This window comes from Chelmon rostratus, chromosome 10 (genome assembly GCF_017976325.1).
Source record: "Chelmon rostratus isolate fCheRos1 chromosome 10, fCheRos1.pri, whole genome shotgun sequence".
Taxonomy (NCBI): domain Eukaryota; kingdom Metazoa; phylum Chordata; class Actinopteri; order Chaetodontiformes; family Chaetodontidae; genus Chelmon; species Chelmon rostratus.
The window spans coordinates 18,936,066-18,958,767 of record NC_055667.1 but is presented as its reverse complement, the minus strand read 5'-3'; the positions used below and the strand labels follow the sequence as shown (position 1 = coordinate 18,958,767).

The 22,702-nt window shown below is 43.5% G+C and overlaps 1 protein-coding gene across 9 annotated transcripts in view; it reads right to left on the bottom strand.

Annotated features, from left to right (window-relative positions):
* Nucleotides 1-424: 424 nt before the first annotated feature.
* Nucleotides 425-22,702, bottom strand: part of tmcc1a (transmembrane and coiled-coil domain family 1a) — a 41,875-nt gene continuing 19,597 nt past the window's right edge. For 6 of the 9 annotated variants that reach the window (XM_041945957.1, XM_041945959.1, XM_041945960.1 and 3 more), the window contains 4 exons: nucleotides 6,651-6,908; nucleotides 5,768-6,459; nucleotides 4,230-4,365; nucleotides 425-2,772 (listed from right to left, as the gene is read on the bottom strand). In XM_041945957.1, coding sequence (XP_041801891.1) covers nucleotides 2,458-2,772; nucleotides 4,230-4,365; nucleotides 5,768-6,459; nucleotides 6,651-6,908 — 1,401 coding nt within the window. In that variant the 3' untranslated portion in view covers nucleotides 425-2,457. Of the gene's footprint in view, nucleotides 2,773-4,229; nucleotides 4,366-5,767; nucleotides 6,460-6,650; nucleotides 6,909-8,087; nucleotides 8,261-11,649; nucleotides 11,694-13,234; nucleotides 14,242-22,702 lie in introns of those variants that run through there. The other 3 variants (XM_041945963.1, XM_041945966.1, XM_041945964.1) reach the window with 3 other exon arrangements.

Below are 22,702 nucleotides of genomic sequence, written 5' to 3'. Positions count from 1 at the left end.
CTGCGGTTTGGTGCTGCTCAATCAAACACGACATTCAACGGAATAAAATGGTTAAAGGGGCCTTCCACCCAACCTGTTTCCTTCCTGATAAGGAGTGACACCTCCCTGAGTTCAGACCCCCACCTCCCTGACAGCAGATCATTCACAGCCAGGTGGGAAAAAACAGACCACAAACAACACGCAAGGCAAAAGATCTCCATCTAGTGGTTCCATGACAAACCTGCAAGAGGTGACTTGTAAGAAGAGAATTCAAAGCACAAAATATGTGGGATCCTCAAAGTGAACATGCATCTTAAAAACAACACACACACACACACACACACACACACACACACACACACACACACACACACACACACACACACACACACAGCAGGTATGAATTAAAACAAGTCAGTTCTAAGAAGTAGTGATGGCTCATGGGTAAGTCAGGAATGCACTTTATTTATTCCACACATAGAAAAGGACATCAGAAGGCACTGGAGTGGTTTAGCACACAACCCTACATCACTGGTGTTACTGCGAGGTCAAGCTGAGGTCAAAGGTCAGCTCACTCTCAACCTGTCTGCTGCACCCGTGATGGCAAAACTGAAATAGATCACTAAATCTACTTACTGCCGCTTTAAATGCATGCTCGGTTTGAGAGGAATCAAGATTATCAACATTTTGACAAGAAATCAACTTAATTCGCCTTTGTGGGGTTTGCTCTATAGACGAGGATGACAGTGATCCTGACCTGACAACTCTTCTTATCCCACTGAAGACTACTGTCTTAAGTGGGACAACCTTTGAAGTCACTATCAAAGGTTTCTCAAGCCTCAGCCCGACCTTTATGTTATCTACCCCTGTGCTAAAGTGCAGATGTACAGTTCAAATGATCTCACTGTCTGTTAGGAAATCAGCATCTGAGCTGATCATGTTCTAGGTCATCTTGTTGCGTCATGGACTAGATGAGAAAGAGAGAGAATTTTAAGAAAGCCTGGACGCCGAGCCGTGGAATTGTACACAAGGTGGCAGGGACTAAAGATCCAGATTCAAGTTCATGTGAATTCTCTAATAAATTTTCCACTGCAAAAGTTAAGTCTCCCAAAAAGATACATCCTTGGACATCCGTGCGAGACATTCATCACATGTGCGAAACGAAGCTAGACTTGCTCCCATTTCTTTCATCTCAGCTTTGACCCTTTGGGTGCTCAGGCATCCCCGGGCAGACTAAGGTTTGGCACTAGGTGATTACACCATAAGATAGTGTACTTAGTAGAAAAAGGAGGACAGCTACAGAGAGAACACGCTGGGAGAAAGTCTGATAAATAGTACAGTATCACATACAGGCAGTGTGCATTTGAATGGCATGGCAGTGGAGACGACTTGCACTGTAGATATGAAGCAGCAGCATTCCTGTTCCAACTGAGATGGAGCCGGATAAGCACCAGTGATCTCTCTTTCCTAACCTGATCACATCAAATATGGTGGAGGGGGGGGCGCAATTATCCCGGCAAATTCATTTTACTTGGACAACGGGCTTTTGTCATTGCTTTTAAAAGCGAAGTCGGTTCCTATGTAATTTCTCTTAATGAAACCCGCGGCATTGTTTACATGTTGCACATATGGCAGATTCGTAACAATAGCCAGATGTTCTCTGCATGTGTATGTGCTGTTTCTACGGAGCAGTATTTCCGTCTACAACTGGCCCATTCTGTCTTCATGATTCGTTCATAATCTCCCCTACTGAACACAGTTTTTCTTGTTTTACTTAAACAAAGGAAATAAGTCAAAGCGTGTGATCTTCTCTATTAGAAATGGTAAGGAAGCACAGAAAGTCTCTAGTCATCATTACACTCAAAGGCCATGTTCAGTCCTTCAAAATGTTCTGTCTGAACAAATTTCATCACAGCAAAAAAAGAGCAACTCCTGGGAAGGTTTTCAGCCATGGTTCAAATCTACCAATCACAGCTAGGTAAGAGTTCTCTTCCTAATGATCACATTTGCATGTCTCTACAATTAGACTGGGCCTTTCGGGCAAATCGCCAACCCAGTTTCCTGACTAAACTCCCCTTCATGTAGAGCGAGGAGCATCGTGCTACATGGTACTGAATAAAATAACGTTGAAAATAAAAATAATATTATTAGAAATAATACATTATAATTGATTAAACTCTAAAGATAAAAACAGTACGATGTTGCATTCTGTGAGGGACATCAACACAACAGTTCATTTTCAAAAATGTAAACAGTCTCATCCTTCCTAAATGACAATCGTGAGTGTTCTCAACTTAACTCCGTTTCTTCCTCATTTTCAAGATTCCAGGCCGTGTCCGAATGCGCTCAGCCGAATTTTCACCGCCCGGCCAGGCAGCCGTCCTGACGGCAGTCAGGTTCTTCAAACCTCCTGCATGACCGCAGCTACAGTTTAATCTCCTGATGTCAACAAAGCAACAAGTGTCGGCTTCAACCTGGTCATCCTGGTGGCTGCAGAGCGCGGTGTGTGTACCCGGAGAGAGCGTCCCAGTTTCTCCACAAGAAGGCCAGCAGGAGGATGAGGAGGAGGGTGGAGAGCGAGCGCGAGCGTGTCTTCATCAGGGGGACCACACAGTTGGCCACAGTTGAGACAAAGACCAGAAGGACAGCCATAAGGGCCAGCAGCACATTGATAAGTTTTCCCAGGAGGGTCCGGGCTGTGGCATTTTCCAGCCCCTCCAACTGTACGACCTGCTGTTGCTGCTGCTGGAGCTCCATCTTAGAGATCCTGGTCTGACACGCCTCCAGCGCCTCCTGCAGAGGACACGCAAAGAGAGAGAGAGAAATATTTCAAAAATCACTCAGCAAAGTCACCTTCTTCAAGTATAAACATGCAAACATCGAACAAGATGTCCAGTTCAACACCAGTGCAATCCAAAAATAAATACCTCTCTGACCACGACAATCAGAACTCAACATTATTATCTTTGTAAATGCAGAATTGATGGCAGAGCTGTTGCATTAAATTTTACATGTGTCCCTTACAGAGTGGCTACTGAGTGTTCATTTCAAATACCTCTACCGCCCCCTGCTGCTGGGGAAAAGAAATGCAGCCAAGGGGCAACTTGAGCTGTAAATACACTCCATGCTGGCATATGCACATGAAAACACACAAACCTACGCCTTCACAGACAAGAGGAAAGGACAGGAGTAAAGTGAGCCACGTACAAGGAAATGCTTGTTTTGAACAAACAGAAAAGCAGATGGACAGGCTGGATTCTCTGTCTCATCTTCCTGTTTACAGTGTCAACATGCACAATGAGATAATGCCTTTGACTGTTGGAGAGTGTGCGACCAGCGAAAAACTTTCACTGCACTTAAGACTGACAACATGACGTCTAGTCTAAGCAGCTGACATTAAGTTACCACTAAATAAATCAGTAAGATAGAGAGGCTGAGCTCTCTGTAGCACTTTTCTTTGCCAGGACTGAAAAAATTAAATAAAAAAGATACTATGATAGAATAATGAGTATTTGCAGAAAATCACATATGGAAACCAGCAATTTGTGACATAATTCAAATGATTAAAACTCAGTTGTTGTTGCTCTAGCTAACTGGAGCTACCCGGCTAAATTCAGTAGCAGCTGCTGAGTGTGCTCAGAGAGATCAGGAAGCAGGGATTAGTAATGTAATTAAGTGACATTACAACAATAAAAGCACCACTCGACTTCCGACAAGGACATTTTGAAACAGTACCTACAGCTATAGCAAAGACAAAAGACAAAATAACATTTCATGATGCTGATTTGAGTTATAATTAAACACTTAAAAAAAAAAAAATCATTGGTTTATATCTAAAATTCATTTTTATAAATCTTTTCATGTAATATGGAAAGTAAAAAAGAAGAAAAACAATCACCATTAAATTTGCTGTTAGGTGACTTATTGCTTTCGTAAATTGTCCAAACACAATATAAAATTGCAGTTACGTGTGGGTGTTTATCAGGTATTTTATAATGGCTTTTAGTGACTCACCCTGTTGGAGGTGAGGACCAGAAATGACCAATTAATTGAACAATTTGCTTTAACCTCTAAAATTTCTTATCATCCCTTTCTGACAATTCATTTGTGCAAAGGACTGCCATCTTTGAAAGAGCCAATTTTAAGTACAATGAGAGAAAAATGTCATTCTGACTATGATGACTTTTATAGCGGTCAGGGTATTTCTGACACGGGCTGCGTGCTTGTGGACATTAGCTTGACGGACAGACCTGTATGTCTCTGGCTCGTTCATACGACTGGTAGGCGATCTTCTCCTCCATGCTGGCCAGCTCCTGTTTGAGGTTGAGGATCTCATTCTGGTGAAGTTCCGTCAGGTCGTTCAGCTGCTCCTCCAGACGCTCACACCTGAACACACGATGACAGGAAGCACACGTGAGAGTCTGGGTCATAATTAACTTAGACAAAGAAACACATGCAGGAATTAGTAGAAACAGACCCTGAAGGCATCTGACCACATGGCACCTGACTGAACTGATGACTCGCCCTGACAAGATTAGGACATGCTTACTCATCTGCTGATCCTACTGGCCAATCAGAAAGAGTCAGCAGCATGGGGCTGGCCAATGGGAGGTGCCCAGCAGGAGGAGAGGGATCTATACTGCTGTTTATTTTGGCAGGCGCATACAATTAGATGGACAACATAGCACAAGAACAGAGAGAAGAAAGCCCCATTTCTTGTATTTTGCTTAAACATGATTAATTGATTATTCAAATTGCTGCTGATCGGTTATTCATTTGAGCTCTACATTCATCAACAAAGCAGTTATTTGCTGCCTAGTTAAGGTCACATTTTAGGCATTTCTTGGTTATGCAAAGATGGATTCAGTCTGTTAGGAGCTATTTAGCAGCATGACTGGTTTATGAATTATTATTCCCAGCGGGCAGGCTGAAAAGTGGTCATTCTGATCTGTTCGCTATTATTTTGATCCTAGAGGACAAACACAGACCGCTCTGGACTTGGATGAACATTTTAGGGAGAAAAATGCTCGTTTCTTGCACTTGCCCTTATCCTGTCCTCTTAATCTTTGTGCCCTCCTGTCAGAACATTCTGGAGGAATGTGAGTGTGTTTTTTAAGGCCAACTGCCCACAGACAGACCAAAACAAAAGCTGCACGGAGACGTCTGAGTCTGGGACCAGATATGGGAAGCTGGGACAAGGGCTGAAATAACACCAAAGGCCATTGCTCATAGTGGACACTTGTGAGCAAGTATGCCTGTCACTTTAAAATACTACTGTCGAAAAACAGCAAAACTAAAATTTTCTTATTTGCAGCTCTCAATCCAGCAACATTTCAATATGCAGTACAGTCTAAATGCTAAAGCAACTTGTCAGGACAACAGAGTTAGTTATCTTGATAGTCATACTTACAGGAGAATAATAAGACAGCCACTCAGAATCTGCATAATGCATGTAACTATGGCACATATGACAGTATAAGAGCAACACCTTTGTGCATGTGTATACACATGTTTATAAAGAGAAGATCGAGGTCAAGGTTTTGTTTTTATCTCCCGTGGGCTAGCTTTGATAACAGAGCTCTCTAGAGCTTGACGGGGCAGGTATTGTCCGTGAACAGCAGCGATATGAATGCTCAGTAGGTGCAGTTAGTTGTAGGTGTATGTTGCTAAAAATATTCCCTGATAACACACTGTTGAGATTTTCAGGGGATTTCTTGTGCTTAACTGGACATGCTTCAGGAATGTATGATACACACACACTGTTGTGTGTTCTCTTGTCTGTCTGTACCTGAAGCGTTCCTCCTGCAGTGCTTGCATGACAACTGTGTAGTCTCTCTGATAGTGGCTCTTCAAACCATCAAGGTTCTCCTCTAGCCTTGCCTGGCCCTCCCTCAGCTCCTGCACCTCCTGCAGCAGCATGTCCAGGCTGGAGCTCTGGCTCCTTTCCAGTGTGTTACCCTTGGAACTCGGGGGACCTCCGGGAGCCCCTGTGGTGCTGTTGGCCCCCGCTGAGCCTGAGGTAGCACTGGAGCAGTCATCCTCGCTGCCGTACTTGGGACTGGGCTGGAGGTGATGCCCAGCACTGCCCAGCGAACGTCCGCCAGCCCCGGTCACACCTTCTTCCACTGATGGCTCATCCAGAGAGTCTTTCAGTGAGGGGATGTTGTCAGCGCTGCCAAACTTGTTGCGAATCAGCGAGGCAATCTCTCGGGGTTTGGAGACGACGGCCCCGGCGGCAGAGTGGGTGGCCTGGGAGAAGCTGGAGAGGCCTCCCTTTACGCTGTCCACCACGCCTTCACTGAAGCCTGTGACTTTGGCTCCGACATCCTTCAGGCCCTGCTGCATGTCCCGCAGAACATCCTTGGGCTGGCGCGGGATACCATTGTGCTCTACTTCCCGCAACTTCCGATGGTAGTGCTCCAGTTTCCTTTGCAGCTGCTGGATGGTCTGTGCCGACTTCTGGTTCTTCTTCTCAAAAACCTGCCAGCCAAAAACAGGTTTTCATTAGTGATGAAATAATCCATTTCCATATATATATGTTCCATCCCTGCCTGTAGGGACAAACTAACCGAACAAACAGATTTAGTGTTAATGCACTGATTGTCACATAAGCTTACCAGCCTGTTAAAAATATAAGACAGTTACATATATCCAGCAGCTCATCATTGTACCTGTTTGATGCGTGTGCTTTGCTGTTTGTCAGCATTGTTGGCCAGTTTGAGGTACTCAGCAACATTGTCATCCCTGGCTGTCTGCTCGATCTTAATCTGCTCTGTGAGCTTGAGGATTTTCTGCTGCAGCTGGGCGATTGCCTGCTTAGTGCGCTGAGGGTCTGGGGTACCATCCTCGACTCCTGGGAATGAAGTGTCCGCCCCACACGAAACAGCCAAGGGCGTTTGGCCCAGCCCGCTCACCTCCAGCCGGTCGATCTGAAGTGAGGAGATGGGAAAAGGAGAGCGGGAGGTTGGGGTAGGTAAAGGGTCGGAAGGAGAGAGAGAGAGAGAGAGAGAGAAACGGGGAAGAAAAGTTTGAGTTGCATATTGAGGGTTCTTGGTCATTTTGCTGACATGCAATAAAAACAGAAGCTTCTGCATTTCTGCAGCCTGTCGCATGGAAAGAGGGTAAACTGTGTCAGTGGAAAAGGCCACTCGCGGTCAGTTTCTCCAAAGAGGAAGATGCAAGACATTATTTTTTCATTCAGAGTTTTGCAAAGAAAAGAAAGTGGAAGAAAAAACTAACTTTCAGAATTTTCAGCACATCCATTCAAAAGTCAGTACTTCCAGGTGTGAATCCAGAGCTATCCGCAAGTCTCTTCTTCTTTTGTTAAACAGGCAAGAACAGAACGTATCAGCCAAATCTCTATTTTTGTTTGTTCGGGGAATGCCGATATCGGGCAAGACTGACAGGATATTACATTTTTGTTTATCAGTTTCACAGATTATGAATATTTGTTGCTTTTCAGATACTGACCTGATTTTGCCAATAAGCCACAAAGCATATGCGTGAAAAAAAAGACACTATCTAAATTGGGTTTTTCCTGTATTTTCCTAAAACTAGATAAACTGCCTGAATAGATGATGAACCCGGCAGCACCTTCAATCAAAGGCAGCCGATGTGATTCATTTCCTCAAACATCTCAGGGGAGAAACACACACAACGCAAGAGCTAATCGCGCTTCAGGGTGGGATCCTGATCTTGTTATCACCGCACACGCACACAAAACAAGCAGCTGAACCTGACAGCACACTACGGGGGGCCAGAAGCCACCCACAAAAACGACAAGGAGCCAGGGGGACAGAGCCAAAGCAGCGGCGCTCCGGTGACAGTCACTCAGCACTCACACATCACTCATAACACTATCGCCACTCCATGACAGGTAAAACAAAAAGCACCTGAGGCTCGCCTTCATGCGCAACAGCATGACTAATTGATGACAGACACCACAGTCAACAGCGCAAACCACAACGCATCCGGGACAAAACCGCAAGTCCGGATGAGAGTTTCTCTCTTCCAAATGATTTCCAGGCACAGAAAAATTAAAGCAAACCAGCTCTTTGATCAGACACCCTGTCACAAAAGCGACCCAGCGTGCGCAAAAAGCGGCTCACCTTTCCATTGGTCAAACGGAGAAACTGTTCCCAGTGCATTGTGCCCAGAGTGAAGGCGGGCTGTGTACTTTCATCTGCCTCGACACTCCGGTGGAGTTAAACCGCTAAACCCCAGCCGGTAAAGTCCCCGCGCTTGTTCCTTAAAGTTTCGCCGGACGGTGCTGCCGCTCCGACCCGCCGGGCTTGTTGTGAAAGTTGAAGCACACCTGAAACTCAAGGCACCGGGCAGACTGCAAGCCCCGCCCCTGCCTCTTCCGCTCCCTCCCCTCCCAGCTGAGGGATGACATCACCCTCTGAGCTGTGCGACCGGCAGCCGTCAATCATCCTCAGCAGGAGCAGAAATAGCTCCTCAGTCGGGGACTTTCTCATCCGACTGTGCCAGGATCACTGAGACCAGAAAACACAAACAAGTATACTACTACAGCACTTAACAACCGGCATGACCAGGCTACAACTGCTGCGTCCATCTATCACTGTTAGAACAACACTTCACTGGCAAAGCATGTTGACACACAAACAACGAGTCAGTTTCCTTCCTGTCCTTATACTTGGTACCATACATATGTATGAGGATTGGGTCCTGCAGGGCTACATTTCCCAGTACTGTGCTGTGCTAAAGTACATATTTTGAGGTATTTTACTTGACAACTGCAGCTTTCAGATTAACCAGTTCACCACATGTGGTGGACTACCAGCTCCAGCTGGACCAACCACAACAGCAAAATACTACAAACACATAAATGCAGAAATAATAATCCAATAATATACATAACACAGGGGCCATTTTTTTTCCTCAATTACAAGTACTTTTACTTTTGACACTTTAAGTGCATTTTGCTTATAACAGCTTTGTACTTTTACTTAAGTGACATTATAAATGCAGGACTTCTACATTTAAAAGAATATTTCTACATAGCAGTATTGCCACTTTTACTTAAGTGAGGGATCCGAATACTTCTTCCACCACAGGTGCAGTTGACATACAGGACCATAGAGATTCAGACATACAAACAAAGGTATCAAGCTAAATCGACATAAACAAACTTAACTCTAACTTAACTTCTACATACAAGCAAGAGCTGGACAACAAACTGTTTATATGCAGGTTGGACTCTAACTAATAGCTAACAAATTAAGGAACTACATGGCTGAGCAACATAAAACCACACCAGCCCACAAAAACAAAGACTCCAAATGCTCAAACCTGCACCACAAAGGTGAGAAAGGGTAACAATTTATTTTGCAATCAACCAGCTAATATGTGAGGTGAAAACCTGTAATTCAGTTGAACAAAGAGGCCACAGGGCAGATTGGGAGTCTGGCTCCTGATCTGAGACTATATCGAGTCCCAGTCTCTCTGTCTGTGTCTGTGCAGCCAATGGAGAGGAGTACTAGAAGGCAAGAAAAACCAGTCTGACATCCCTTCACCACACACACGCGCGCAGACACACACACACACACACACACATGTTACATTTAGCCAAGGGCACATTCCTGTGTGTACTGGGAGACACGACAGATTTGGCGCGTAGCATTTTTCGGTCATTTCATTCAAAATGAAATGGCTTTGCACTGTGTTGATTACTGCACAACAGCATTAAATGCAAGAAGGCCCAAATCCACGAGTCAATTCATCTACTGCAACAAATGTTGTTTACTGTAAGTCTAATCATTATCAAAGCCTCTTGACGGGCAGCCAATGTGATCAAATGAGTCAGGGAACTAGAACAGCCTGCTGGGCTGGCACAGTGGAGACCTAAGTGGTGACGTTTCAGAGCAGCACCTGGCCTGTACTCGGCTATAAACAAAACAGTATTAATAGCTCCATGAGGGCAAGCATGAATGAATGCCAGTTTCATCCATATGAGCACCCCATGGAGTAAATGTGACCATTTCCCTGATTGCTTGTCTTACAGATGACTCAATTATCTGATTGACCAAATATGCACCCTCTGACTAAAGATATAGATAAAGAGGGCAAAGGACGGCAGCTGAACTGGAGTAACCTGCAATATAGAGGAGATAGAGGTTTTAGATATCGTGATAAGAGGGCCTCGGGACCAGTACGCACTGGCACCAAATAAAAACTCAATCATCGCTCATCGATCAATAAATTCATTGTAAGCAGAGTAAGCGAAGGAACCGCACAGCTCTTACAGCTGGTCACTGTACAGTCATAATGTCACTTTCATACAGACGCATTCTGTTATGCTACCACACATAGCAAAGCAATCCTTCATCCCCAACATTTCCGATGCAGATAAAGAGTTCCAGTTAGCGAACAAATTGTCTGTACAATCAGTGTCATCCCCAAATGGTCGAGTTTTTCTGTGACTGATCATGCATGTAATTAAAGATGGTGAGCTGAAGGATTAGGCTAATTTCCCAGGGTTAACGGAGCCAAACATGTTGATGTGCTGAGCCTCTGAAGCAAGAAGCGACAAGCGCTGCGTCACTGAATCTTGTGCAGGCTAATAAGGGAAGCTGAGTGCATGTGTTTGTAACTGGGGGGAGGGCTGTCTGATCCCACTCTGATTAGACTTTATCAGTGAGGAAGACAAAAGGGTCTGCATGGACCTGCCCTATGGCTCTCACTCACACACACACTTGAAGGAGTCTGTTCTCCACCCATGTCCAAACAGGGTCCGCCTGCTGGTGGGCCTGGTTGTGAAACACGCCTCTGATCCACATAAAGCCGACTAGAGCCGAGAAAGGGCAACCTTGACTTACCATACATCCACCAGAGGTCTGAGAAAAGCCTAGTCAAACCTCAACATTCAGACGTATGGCCATATGTCTCACACAAACAGGCCTTTAGAAAGCATTACTGGGCTAATGTTGTTAGATATGCATCACACATAATTAGATACAGGCAACAAGAACATCTTGTACTGCCCCATCTCGCTCTCTCAGCCACACAGGACATACATATGCCCCAAATTCCTGTCTTCTCAATGTAGGTCAAAGAGCAGAAAATGGACTGATGCTGTCATAAGACCCATTCCATTATTTTTAGCAGTTTTTCAGTTTATTTCCTTCTACCCCAAAGCTTCATGTCATTCCCTGTTTTCACCTTCTCTAATTCCTGCTTAATGTGTTTGCTGTCTTGTCAGATGACTCAGGTGAGTTCAGGTTCAGTTAAAGTCGAGATATTCTGATGGACAAAGAGTGGAAACAGACACGGTCTAAGGTGTTTTGTCAAATAATGATTGATATCTATACTTTGACCAGGGTTGACCCGGATTATTTTCACCCTTGTCTGCTGCTTATTGTTTAAAGATGTATGGATTTTCAGACCACATGTTTAAGTTTGAAACAAAACCATCATTATATTTGTTATGTTTTAGACTTAAAGCTTATATAACGGTCTTAAACATGGTATTTAGCATAAACATAGCAATGATAAGCCACAGTACTGAGCTGTGCTGTGATTGTTGTGGATACAAACATTTAAAGGGTACATTATCTGACCCTCTCTCTATTTTCTGTTACGTGAAAAACTCATGTTCTCGATGGTCAAAGTCAAGTTTTTGCTATTTGTACGTGTGCAAAAGTACAATACCTTGTTGGTTGCTATGCCTCGCATTCCTGCTGAGCGGCTTTGAGCTTCCTGTGATGTCAGCTTGCATTTCTTCTGAGGCAGCGGCTTCACATGCTGAGATGCAAGAGTGATACTACCATGATACTTTAGTTTCAGGTTTCTCTCTGGGAAATATGTTCTGCTCTACACTTCTCCGATTACAGCATTCTCCGAAGTATGGAAAAGGTGTAGCGCCGATATGCTACGGCACATCAGCGTTTAAGCAGTTGTGAGCCAGGATAGCCGACCCCGCTTATCTACAGAGTCCAGTATCCGTGAGAGACAGGACCTTGGATCCATGGTGGAAATAAGAAACAGGATCTTTAGGTGTTAGCTTAGTGTTGTGCCTGAGAAATTTCTGTGACCTGTCCACCTGCAAACAGTCATTTTGCATTTTACAGCTGTCTTCTCTCCATTTATAACACTCGTATCTCTCTGACCTCATGCCTCATCAGGCATCGAAGCCAATCATCTCTGACTGACTGAACTTCACACTCCTGATTAGTTGGTTTGAGCTTTAACCCTGTAGCCTGGGGATCAGAAAGTGGCTACTGCATCAACAACATGACAACACTTAGTGATGCCGATGTCTTTTATCCAACAGATTTTTATCAAACAGATAAAAACTACATTTGCATCTGACGGCATGTGGTTGGAACGGGAGAGCATAGATGACATAAACGTGCAGTGAAGAGCATGTGGGTTTATGGATTGTGTAGCTGCACTTATTACTTATTTATAGATATGTCAGTGCATGTGACAAATCTGTGCCATATCTAACTCTAAACCTTTTTTTTTCTGCTCTCCTGTTTTCGTTTCCTCAAGGTTTCAGTTCCAACTCAGCCATGCCAAATTAAGCAGCCCGAAATTGACACAAAAGAGATGTTTTTAATGAAAATCCGTGTTTGCTTTAAGGGGACCCAATGCGGCAACAATGAACCCCATTCACCAGATATGGAAAATTACATAACTCCATGTGATGCTTGACAAGTGGCAGTTTACTCAACACATACACTAACGAATTAGCGCACTACACAAAGTTGCACTACTAATCATGCACAGGAGACAGGCGTGCACGCACAGCCAGAGCCTGCCAGTGCATTTCCTGAGGAATTCAGAGGGTGTGAGAAAAGCCCTTCGTGTTCACTTCCAAAAGAAAGAAACACACATCAGCAGCTGAGAGTGCAGGTCTGAGGAGAAAGAGAGACAGAGAGGAAAAAAACAAAACACAAAAACAGAGGCTTTTCCAGGGCCCCACCATCACAACAAAGACTTTCAATCCCCCTGATTTCAAAACAAAATCCTTTTCACACCAAGAAATTGGTCTCCTACCAGATTTTGTGGCTCCTAAGTCTCATTAAGTGTCACACAAGACTACGTGTCCATCCATTTTTAACAGGTGATTAGCCATATGCTGTAAACACCCCCTCAATGTAAACACATGCACTTAATTGATGACGTGGGCTTGAGTCACTGGGGAAGTGAATAAAGTGCATCAAAATCTCAAAACATAAATGATGAAAGTGATGACCAGGAATAGACATACTACATACAGGTGGAGACTCACGTTGGTGGGAGTAGGGAGTGGAGAGGTGTCAGCAGTTACCAGGTTGAGGATGACCTCCATGGCGAGGAGACGCATGCGCACGGCTCGGGACGGAATTTTGTTTGGTCTGTCTAGCTGCTTGTGTGTCCCTCGGGAGGCGACCGCAGCTGGGGGAGAGGGGAAGAGCGTGGCCCTGGAAGAGCGCTCATCATTCTGGACACTTCTCCCAAACAAAGTCCACTTGACTCAAAGTCCACTGGCCAAAGACTCCACTTGCCAACAAGGAAGTAGAGACTCTTAAGAATTACTGTTGGCTTGATTGAATATCCAGAATCCATAGAGCGCTCTGTGCCTCCAGCAATGAACCATGAGTCTTGATAGCTGCAGAGCCTAGGGAGTGTTGTGCTGCTGGTTCACAGAGCAGCCGCTCCTCAAAGCCCATGACCACGCTTCAGTGGTAACACACTACCGCACTACACAGCAACCGGCAGACAGGCTATGGAGCACACATATATGCAGCTCGCCAAGCACAACTCCCACAGACGGCGTGCATCAGTGGGAGAACAAGGACTCCTCTGGAGCATAGGGCTCGTCTGATGCGGGTTTGGGGTGACAGAGCCGAGGCGGTTAATCGGATGAAGACTCGCAGGGTTGCGCGGAGGCAGGGTTAAAAGCAGGAAGAGTTTACTGTGAAGTTAAGTGTTCAAAGAATCCGTCGGGGATAAAAATCCTCAGAGGGAGAAACAGAGAGGCAGAGACCCAGCGGACGGATGTGAGGGGAGCGAGGGAGCATACAGGGGAAAAAAAAGAGCCCACCAGGAGCTGTCACTGAGAAGGAGACGGAGCGAGAGAGGGAGCAAAGGAGAGAGGGGTTGTGAGAAAGCTTTGTGAAGGGAGGGAGGGGGGTTTTCTTCTGTTGGAGTTTCTAGGCCAGCTCAGCTCCAAAACAGTGGCTAGCTCAGGCAGAAAGAAAGGGACAAAAATCTTGTGCTCCCGCCTTTCAATTATCACGCAGTTTGATTGTCGCAGCCAATCAGTTTCCTGAGCGATCACGCCGTAATGAATCACCTTCCGCTGCCTGTGTGCGCTGACAAACAGGGCTAGACCAAGTGTTTCTAATGACCAATAACCCTGACTGAGCTGCCTGAACTAAAAGTGCCATGTTTTTTTTGTTTGTATAATATCAGATAAACACATGAGGAGTGGGCAGTTTTTGGTTTAAAAAAAAAAAAAAAAACTTGCACCCAAGAAAAAAGGAAACAAGATTACACAGATTACTTGGTCATATGACGATTACAAAGCTGCTATTCAAAACTGTGCATACGTGTGCACACATGACTATAGTCGATGACTGTGTCATTGGTTACCACTGATGAAAGAAGTGTGTGAATAGCGCGGTGATCACTTTTACTAGAATCCTAAAGCGATGTGACAACTGATGTTTGTATGTTTACTTAAAGGAGTTCATAGACACCAATAATTGTAGGAAATTTGTCACGATCAAATGTCGCTGGAGATTTCTCTCATTTGTTCAGGTGGAAAAGAAATTATCCACTTCAACTTATGTTTTTTTCATTTCAATTTCAACCTGAGGTCACTATAAATAGTCAGTCTGACGTTAGTCTCCTTTGCCGCATTAAAACTAATGCAAATTCATATCCAAATGCACCCAACAGACATTATTTTATGAGCTTTGGCACATTGTTCTCTCCCAAGTCCTCCCTTTCAAAAAGTGTACAAACCAATTACGGTGAAAAAGCAAAGCAGGGAGCGTAGGGGGTAAGGCAGGACAAGGGCTACTAAAGACTTCTGTGCAGAAGCCGACAGGAGGGAGGGGGAGAGGAGAGCATGAATACAGGCTTTAATGAGAGAGCGGGAGCATTTAGGGGACCAGGAGAGAGAGGGTAGGATTTAGGGAGAAGGCTGCTTATATAAGAACAAACCCAACTTGTGGAATTTTGTGACATGTAGGTTTGACCCCAGTATTGAATCAAAGAGACACATGGCAGCATCAGCTGTTTAAAGTCTGAGCCCAGTTGTAACACGCAAGACAAAGTCAGTTCAAAGCTGCATGTCACTAAATCTATATTCGCTTTACTTGCCTTCACTTGTAACACGTAACGTTCACACATATATATTTTTCACTGGCTTTACAACTTTGTTTAAGAGCAGGCAGCCTCACACATCCACGTGCACACATCCACGTGCACACACACACACACACACACACACACACACACACACACACTACGGAGGATGTACAGTGTGTTTTTGTGAAATTTGCAATTTTTTGCAATTCAGATTAACATCAGTATTAAACAGAATTAACTCTTCAATCGAAACAAACAAACAATTAATGTAATAACTAGTCTGTGCAGTGCAACCCATTTGAATTCAGCGATGGTAAATCTCCACTTACTGAACAGTTTGGATTGTCTGGGTTTGAACTTAACAGCTGGTGCCACTGGCTCCTGGACTGGGACCATAAATAAATGTACATCACACATGAAACTGTCAATCATTGGTCATTTAGGGGAATCCCACGCTGAATCTTCTGACTAACAGGTTCCTTTCAGACACGTATGCATTGCATCAATTCCAGCCTGAGGTTAAAGTCTCCTTTGGAGGCTATGTGGGGCCCCAGCAGGTCCTGTCAGTCCAGGAATACTCAAGCTTTCAGGGTGACTTAGGACATCTTTACACACTGCCCGGTAGCATGCATTAATAACATACCTAAAATAGCGGAGTGGTTCTGCAATGACAGTTTCACAGAGGGGGGTACACTCATGTCCTGACTAATGCCTGATGCTCGAAAGCTACATAGAAAATGGATATGCTGACCTCATGGGCTGTTTTACCGTAGTAGAGCCACATCAACTGGCCAAAATTAAGGGACAAAAAGAACAGCTGTGACCCATCTTAGGTGATATTCACATTAATGTTAGCAACAAGTTAACTAAGACGTTAATAAGGAAAATGATTTATCCTTGCCATGTGTTATTAAGATCAAATTAGAAATTACATTTTCAACTCAAATATGATCTCTCAGACACAGTGGTCCAATTTGTAGGGTGATATCTGGAATAATTATGCACCTCGTTATTGACTGCTTAAATACTGCACATATCACTCATTACATGTCATGTTTTCTGTTCTAATTCTTCACTTCATTTAAAAGGGCTGAATGTAGAAAACATCTTGGATATGAGTTGTATTACACTTCTACAAACATGTGAAATACAGTTGCATCGGACTAGCAATTAAGTTCATTTATAGGATTTACAACAGATGAATCTTTATGTGAGTGTGTGAGAATATCAAGAATATTGTGCGAACAAGTTCAGTCAAAAAAAAAAACTTTTCCTCTGACCTTTATGTGGTGTCTCATTTAATGGGTTTGACACACATGTGCCTTGCAGGCAAAACAATGACCCAATTTGATGAATACATCACAATATCTCTTTCTCTCTCACACACTTAAACACATGCATTTCACGCATGTGTTAAGGTGACACAAGCTGCTGAACTGCTGACGTATGTGGCCATGCTTTTCTAGTTATGCAGTATGACACACACAGCTGTAGTATGTCAGGCTACTGCAGTATCATGTGATCTATAGTTTAGGAGCTCATATTGCAATGAATGGGCACACAGAATATATATAATTACGCAAAGGTTTACCATTTACACAGTATCACAGTCAAAATATGTTATGGAGACACATTAAACTTTGGAGGCTAATGGAAATGTTTCATCCTCATTAACTGCATTTTTCTATGAGGCATGAGTAAAGTATAGCTACAGGCTTGAATGCAAAACAAAGAAATGTTATGACTTGAGACACCTCCTCACCCACTCTCCTAATACTTTGCAGTTCTAAGGCCTTGTTAGTATTTTACTTTGAATATTTTGGAATATAAATGTTATGTTATTTTGTCACATGAGAATTTTCTTACACAACATAATGCACTAAGAACAACTGAGATTAACTAATAATAGACCTAGAAGATGCAACGATGCAGCCGGTTGCACAGCTTCATCATTGTTATGAAAAATGAAGACTGACTAAACTTATGTCTTTGTAATAATTTCAATGACTGTATGAAAAGGGCAAATACTGATATTACTGTTGAAAATTGAGTACAGTTGAAATGAAGGTGCAGTATTTACATATAAAGAATGCTTGGCACTCACTTAGGATGCTAATATGAGCAACTTGTCATTTATTGCTGATTCCAACTTTTTTTTTTCGATGCTAGCTATTAATATGCTGCAAGTTGCTTGCTTCTCTGACAGTAAACAAGTACACAACAGTGGCAAGCACCCACAGCTACACCTTTGTAAAACATGGCTGCTTTTTGTTTACTACAGTAAAGTGGGTCAGAAATCTCATGTTTTACACACACTTTCTCTGGTTTGAAAACAGAGGCTCTGTACATTCTGAATGGACAATGCTCTGACTGATGAGCTCACACGTGAAGGCATAGAGAACGACTTGTGCAGAGATGTTTCCTCAGCCAGTGGACAGAGGCGGCAAGATCCTCATAATACATAATACTCATTGTCATTCGGAGGACAGAGCCTGGTGCTGAACTGAGGCCAGGCGGGTGCTACACAGCCAGAAAGTTCTGGAAGACTCCAGAAGAAAAAGGGAAGCGACTGGCTCTGATGTAAGTGGACTGGGACTGAACAAAGGGTGAACTGAGTAAGCGAGATAAACAGAGTGCCATATAGAAAATGTGAATAAATTAAAAAAAATGAAACTTGTATTGAATTAGGGGTGTGTTCACCACAGTCCCCTCCACGTGACTGTAAATTGTAATGGTTTATGCTGTGAAATGGTTTGGGGGTGTGACAGGTTACGTAAAGGCAGAAGACCGAGAGCTTTGTCTGCACGGACTGGGGGTAATTCAAGCCTGAGAGGGGAGACAACCATGACTCGGAGCTCAGGCCTTGTTGAACAATACCTTCCCCATAAAAAGAAACCCCCTGTCCAACCCTGGCTGTCCCCAGTCTAAGCTCCAGTATAATCAATGGCCCTATTAGCAGTTACATAAACCACTGGGTACTTTATACACAGGGGCCATTATGACTGGCAGGGTCAGAGAGCGTGAAACATCTTAGCGGCCAACTCCAACACTGGCATCTGCAGGAGCCAGGCAGGAAGGAAAACAACAAACGATAACTACAACAACCCAAACAATTAAGTGTTCTCAGTCCCATCTCCTGTCTGCACACAGATAACAGTGATTAACATATGTTCTACATCAGAAACGTAAACAATCTCTGCCAATGACGTTACTGCATTTAAAACGTATTAAACATATTTTCTCACTCACCACATGTGGTATCGAGCCATGCAGAAAGATTTTGTCCAGTTTGCTACAATTTTGAGATATCTGACCAAGTATTGAGGACAGCAATGATCTTACGATATATTGCTGAGTATTCAGTTACGCTTGCACTGTGATTGTTTACCAGTTATTATATAGGGAAATGGTAACGGAGATGTGATTTGTTGTTTTCTTTGTTTTCTTACAAGTTCTCACGTTGGTTTATTGTGGAAAGGAATAAACACTAAAAACCATCAGTCGAGTCTCTCACCATCTTTCAGAGGGTATGCTACACTGGCATTTGAACAACTTAACACCAACGTGTCTTTCTGGAAAAATAAAAAAAAAATCATGGTAACTCTGGACAATCCACATACCTAGCTGTAAATTGTTTCCACTTGACCTACTATCAACTGAAGAAATAGTCAGTATAAAAACCCTTCAGCTGATCGATGGAAAGCACAGCTGGTAGCAGGTCAGTGTTGATGAAAACACAGCACATGTACATGAGGTTTTGATGCAGTGCAGTTTGACGTTATTGTTAATATGATAGTGAATGTAGCACATTGGTGTAGGTTATTGCCTATGCATTTTGAAAGTGTAGAGGAGAAGTCAAATAAAAATGAAAAATCAGATGTTTGTTTATGTTATTTGCTTATGTATATCAGATACACCAGCTATTGATATTGTAGTATTATTGGGTTATAACCTCCAGTGTTCTGCTTTTTTCCGGTTTATGTATAAGCATGAAAGTAAAGGTGATGGCGTGACATGTGTACGACACAGTGTGGGTTCATGGAATGAGACAAAGTGCGTGTATGTGAAGGGAAACAGGGGAGAAACAATGTTTGTCATTGGTGGTGGCTGGTATTTGTTGGAGCTACTTCTGTTTATACTCAACCCATCCTGATTATGCAATGTGGAAACAGAAAGGGCACTGGCCGAAAATGCAGAGTTGGTCTGGCTGGATGCTGTACAATACCCAGAGCACCATGGGGCTGTATGCAGGCCCAAACATACTGCCAGCCTATTCATAAGCAGGAAGATGGAGAATCTAGAACAAACAGTCCCAGCTTTCTGGCACTGAAAGATTATTTGGTCTGACCCCTTCTCAGTTTTGTCCTCTATACCCAAACCCCATATCACATATTGCGGCCCCATGTTGACCTCGCCTCCCACTTTGAAATAGACTTATTGGATATTCTGCCTTGGGTACTATTTGGGAAGTTTTAGTGAGACTCCGCTGTGTGAATTAGGCCACTAGGAAGCAGTGGATTTTATAACAGGAGGACAGTTAATGAGGACTGGCATTTGGCTAATAGCGTTCATCACTGCTTGACAGCTATTATCTAATCAAAATCTTAGAGGGCATTCTCTCATTGCCCATTCAGATTATCTAACAATGAAATGGAGACTGTCTGGAGTGACTGAAGCTACCTTCCAAATCTGAGCTCATATTCATAGTTTAATTTCCATAACTTTGGAAACACACAGGTTAATTATTACTGTTCACCCTAGTGAGATCAGAGTCCGACTGAAACTCTGCTGTACTTTGTGTGAAAGTTGAGTGCTTTCACCATTCTCTTTGATGTCCGATGCACCATATCATCCGCCATTCTGAACACAAAGGTTAACAGATCTGCATTCAACAATATTAATAGAGTATTACAATAAAATAATATCACAACCAACTTAGGTATTACAGCCAATGGCAGCCTCAATCCACAAGGGGGAGCTAGAGCACAAAACATGCCACGCAGTGTGTGACTTGCTGCATTGAGAATTGACTCTGTTACTGGTCTGCCTTTGACTGCAACCATTTCCTGACAGGTATCCTGTTGATAACCCTTCTTTTTTATTGCATTCTTTCATTATCAGTCCTCACACTGACAGACATACAGCCTCATATGTAGCATAATTCAGACCTGATGTGGCAGTTACATCAAGGCACGCAGGTGCCTCGTGGGCTGATACTGAGAACAGGGAGGAAGGGAGGATATATCGAGGAGATGAACAGCTGAAATAGCAAGAGCGAGGGTGCACGCTGTGTGACCCTTGTGGTTATATACTGTAATATTTCAAGACAGGAGATCATGAGAAGAGATAAGAAACGAGGGGTAGATACCGTTGGATCATGAAATAAGTGTGTCAGTGTGTAGAGAAAGCCTGTTTGTGGTGCTATGTAATTTTTGATGGAACATTTTCAAGCCACTGTATAATTTGCCTGGACAAAACCAAACACACTGCATTGTTATTTAAGTGGTCTAGAGGTAATTTTTCAGTGAGCCTTTCTGATGGGATGTAAACAGTAAAAAGAAAATGTAAGATTCCTTGAATTCTTACTGGCTGACACACATGAGAATGAGAGGAATGGTTCTGGTTATTAGTAGAAAGAAAATATGACGATATTTCCCTCGAGGTTGTGATCAGATTTGAATTGTGTGTGCATGTGTTGTCTAAGTGGGTCAGTGGAGCAGGGCTGAGCTCAGCGATCTATAGCCTCATCCATAATTCATCAGAGTCACACAAATGATATAGACTGAGCAGGGAGTGGCAGCGATGCAGAGCATGCCCTCTCTCAGTCTGTCTGCCTGACAGCCTCTGCTCCCCCTCTCTCAGAATGAGCAATTTCCCTTTGAAAACAACCACCACCCTGAGTAAAGAGAATAAAACCATGATGGCTCTTAAAGGTGCATGTCAGTGTATTTTGACAAGTCATGGAAGTAATTTTCAGACAATACTGACTGTTTCCTTTGTCCTAACCCAGCCAGAGGACAGTGTCACAGGAACAGACACGTGGGTCAAGGTTGAGGAGAACATCCTCAGTGACTGAACAAGTATGTGGCAATCCTGGAACGGCTGAGAAAACAGCATAGATGCACGTGCATGCCCACACTAATGTCCTCTTTCATGCACACACAAACACACACCATCCCAAAGAGGAAGGACCAGCTGCAGGCCAAAAATAAATACACAAAGGATGACCCATAGTGACTCACTGCTGACATGTACACATAAATGCACATGACCTCTTGCACAGACATGCACAACAAACTTAGAAATATCAGACTACATGTTTAACCCCCAATAAGTGTTATAATCATTAAAGTATAATGTCAAAACAAATTATTTCCTTGAAAATCAATCAGCTGGTATTGTCCTTTGATAAACATGACTGAATGAATGATGTCATCCATCTGTGGATGATGAAAAGATGTGGAAAATGTACTTCTCAAAGGGTGGAACATTAGTCTACATGAATCAAGACATATTAATACATTTAAATGCCCTTGAAAAGTGAACTTGTCCAGCACTGGTTCAGACATCTGTCTATTAATAGCAGCTGAGAAAAAGGCGGAGAGCTGCAGAAGACTCCTTCCTCATTCAGACCCAAATTATAAACCTACAAAACTGGCTGAGAGGGAAGAATGGCTTCAAACACACGGCTTTAGCTTCCTCTTTCTCTCCCCATGACTGCATCCATCCTGCGAATCAACCCCCGCCCTCACACACAAACACACACACCTACATTTGTCTCTCAAACATACCTGCCCCTCCCATTTCTCTTTTGAGCTTTTCTTTTAGTGCTTACATTCACACCATCACATCCGCCTTGATGGTTTCACACACAAAACTGCTTGTTATGCATCAAAAGTGAAGGCGTGATGTGTGTGTGTGTGTGTGTGTGTGTGTTTGTGTGGAGTAGCCAAACGTGTTCCCACTGTTATGAATGCTAACAGCAACCAGCACTGGATAAGGGCGTTGGCCTATATGTATAATCACATATGAATATTCAACAGCTAATTAAACAGGCTGGGGCTACGCTTCAAAGGGAGCACAAACAGTTGGGTGGAGAGTTCAAGCACACACAAAAACACATGCGTGCACATGCGCGCGCGCACACACACACACACACACACACACACACGCACGCACGCACACACACAAAAGATGAGCTTCTGATTCAAGGCTTCTCTCAGGATTTTACATGGTACAACAAAACATTTACATTGCATCTATTTACTTTGTTTTGTTCATTCCACTTGAAGTGGAAGACAGGAGTCCCATTGAGGTCTGTTAACTGTCAAGCACAAACTTCTTTTTGCTGACAGTGCAGCACAATTCACAGCTGTCTCCGCATGTCATTCAGAGGACT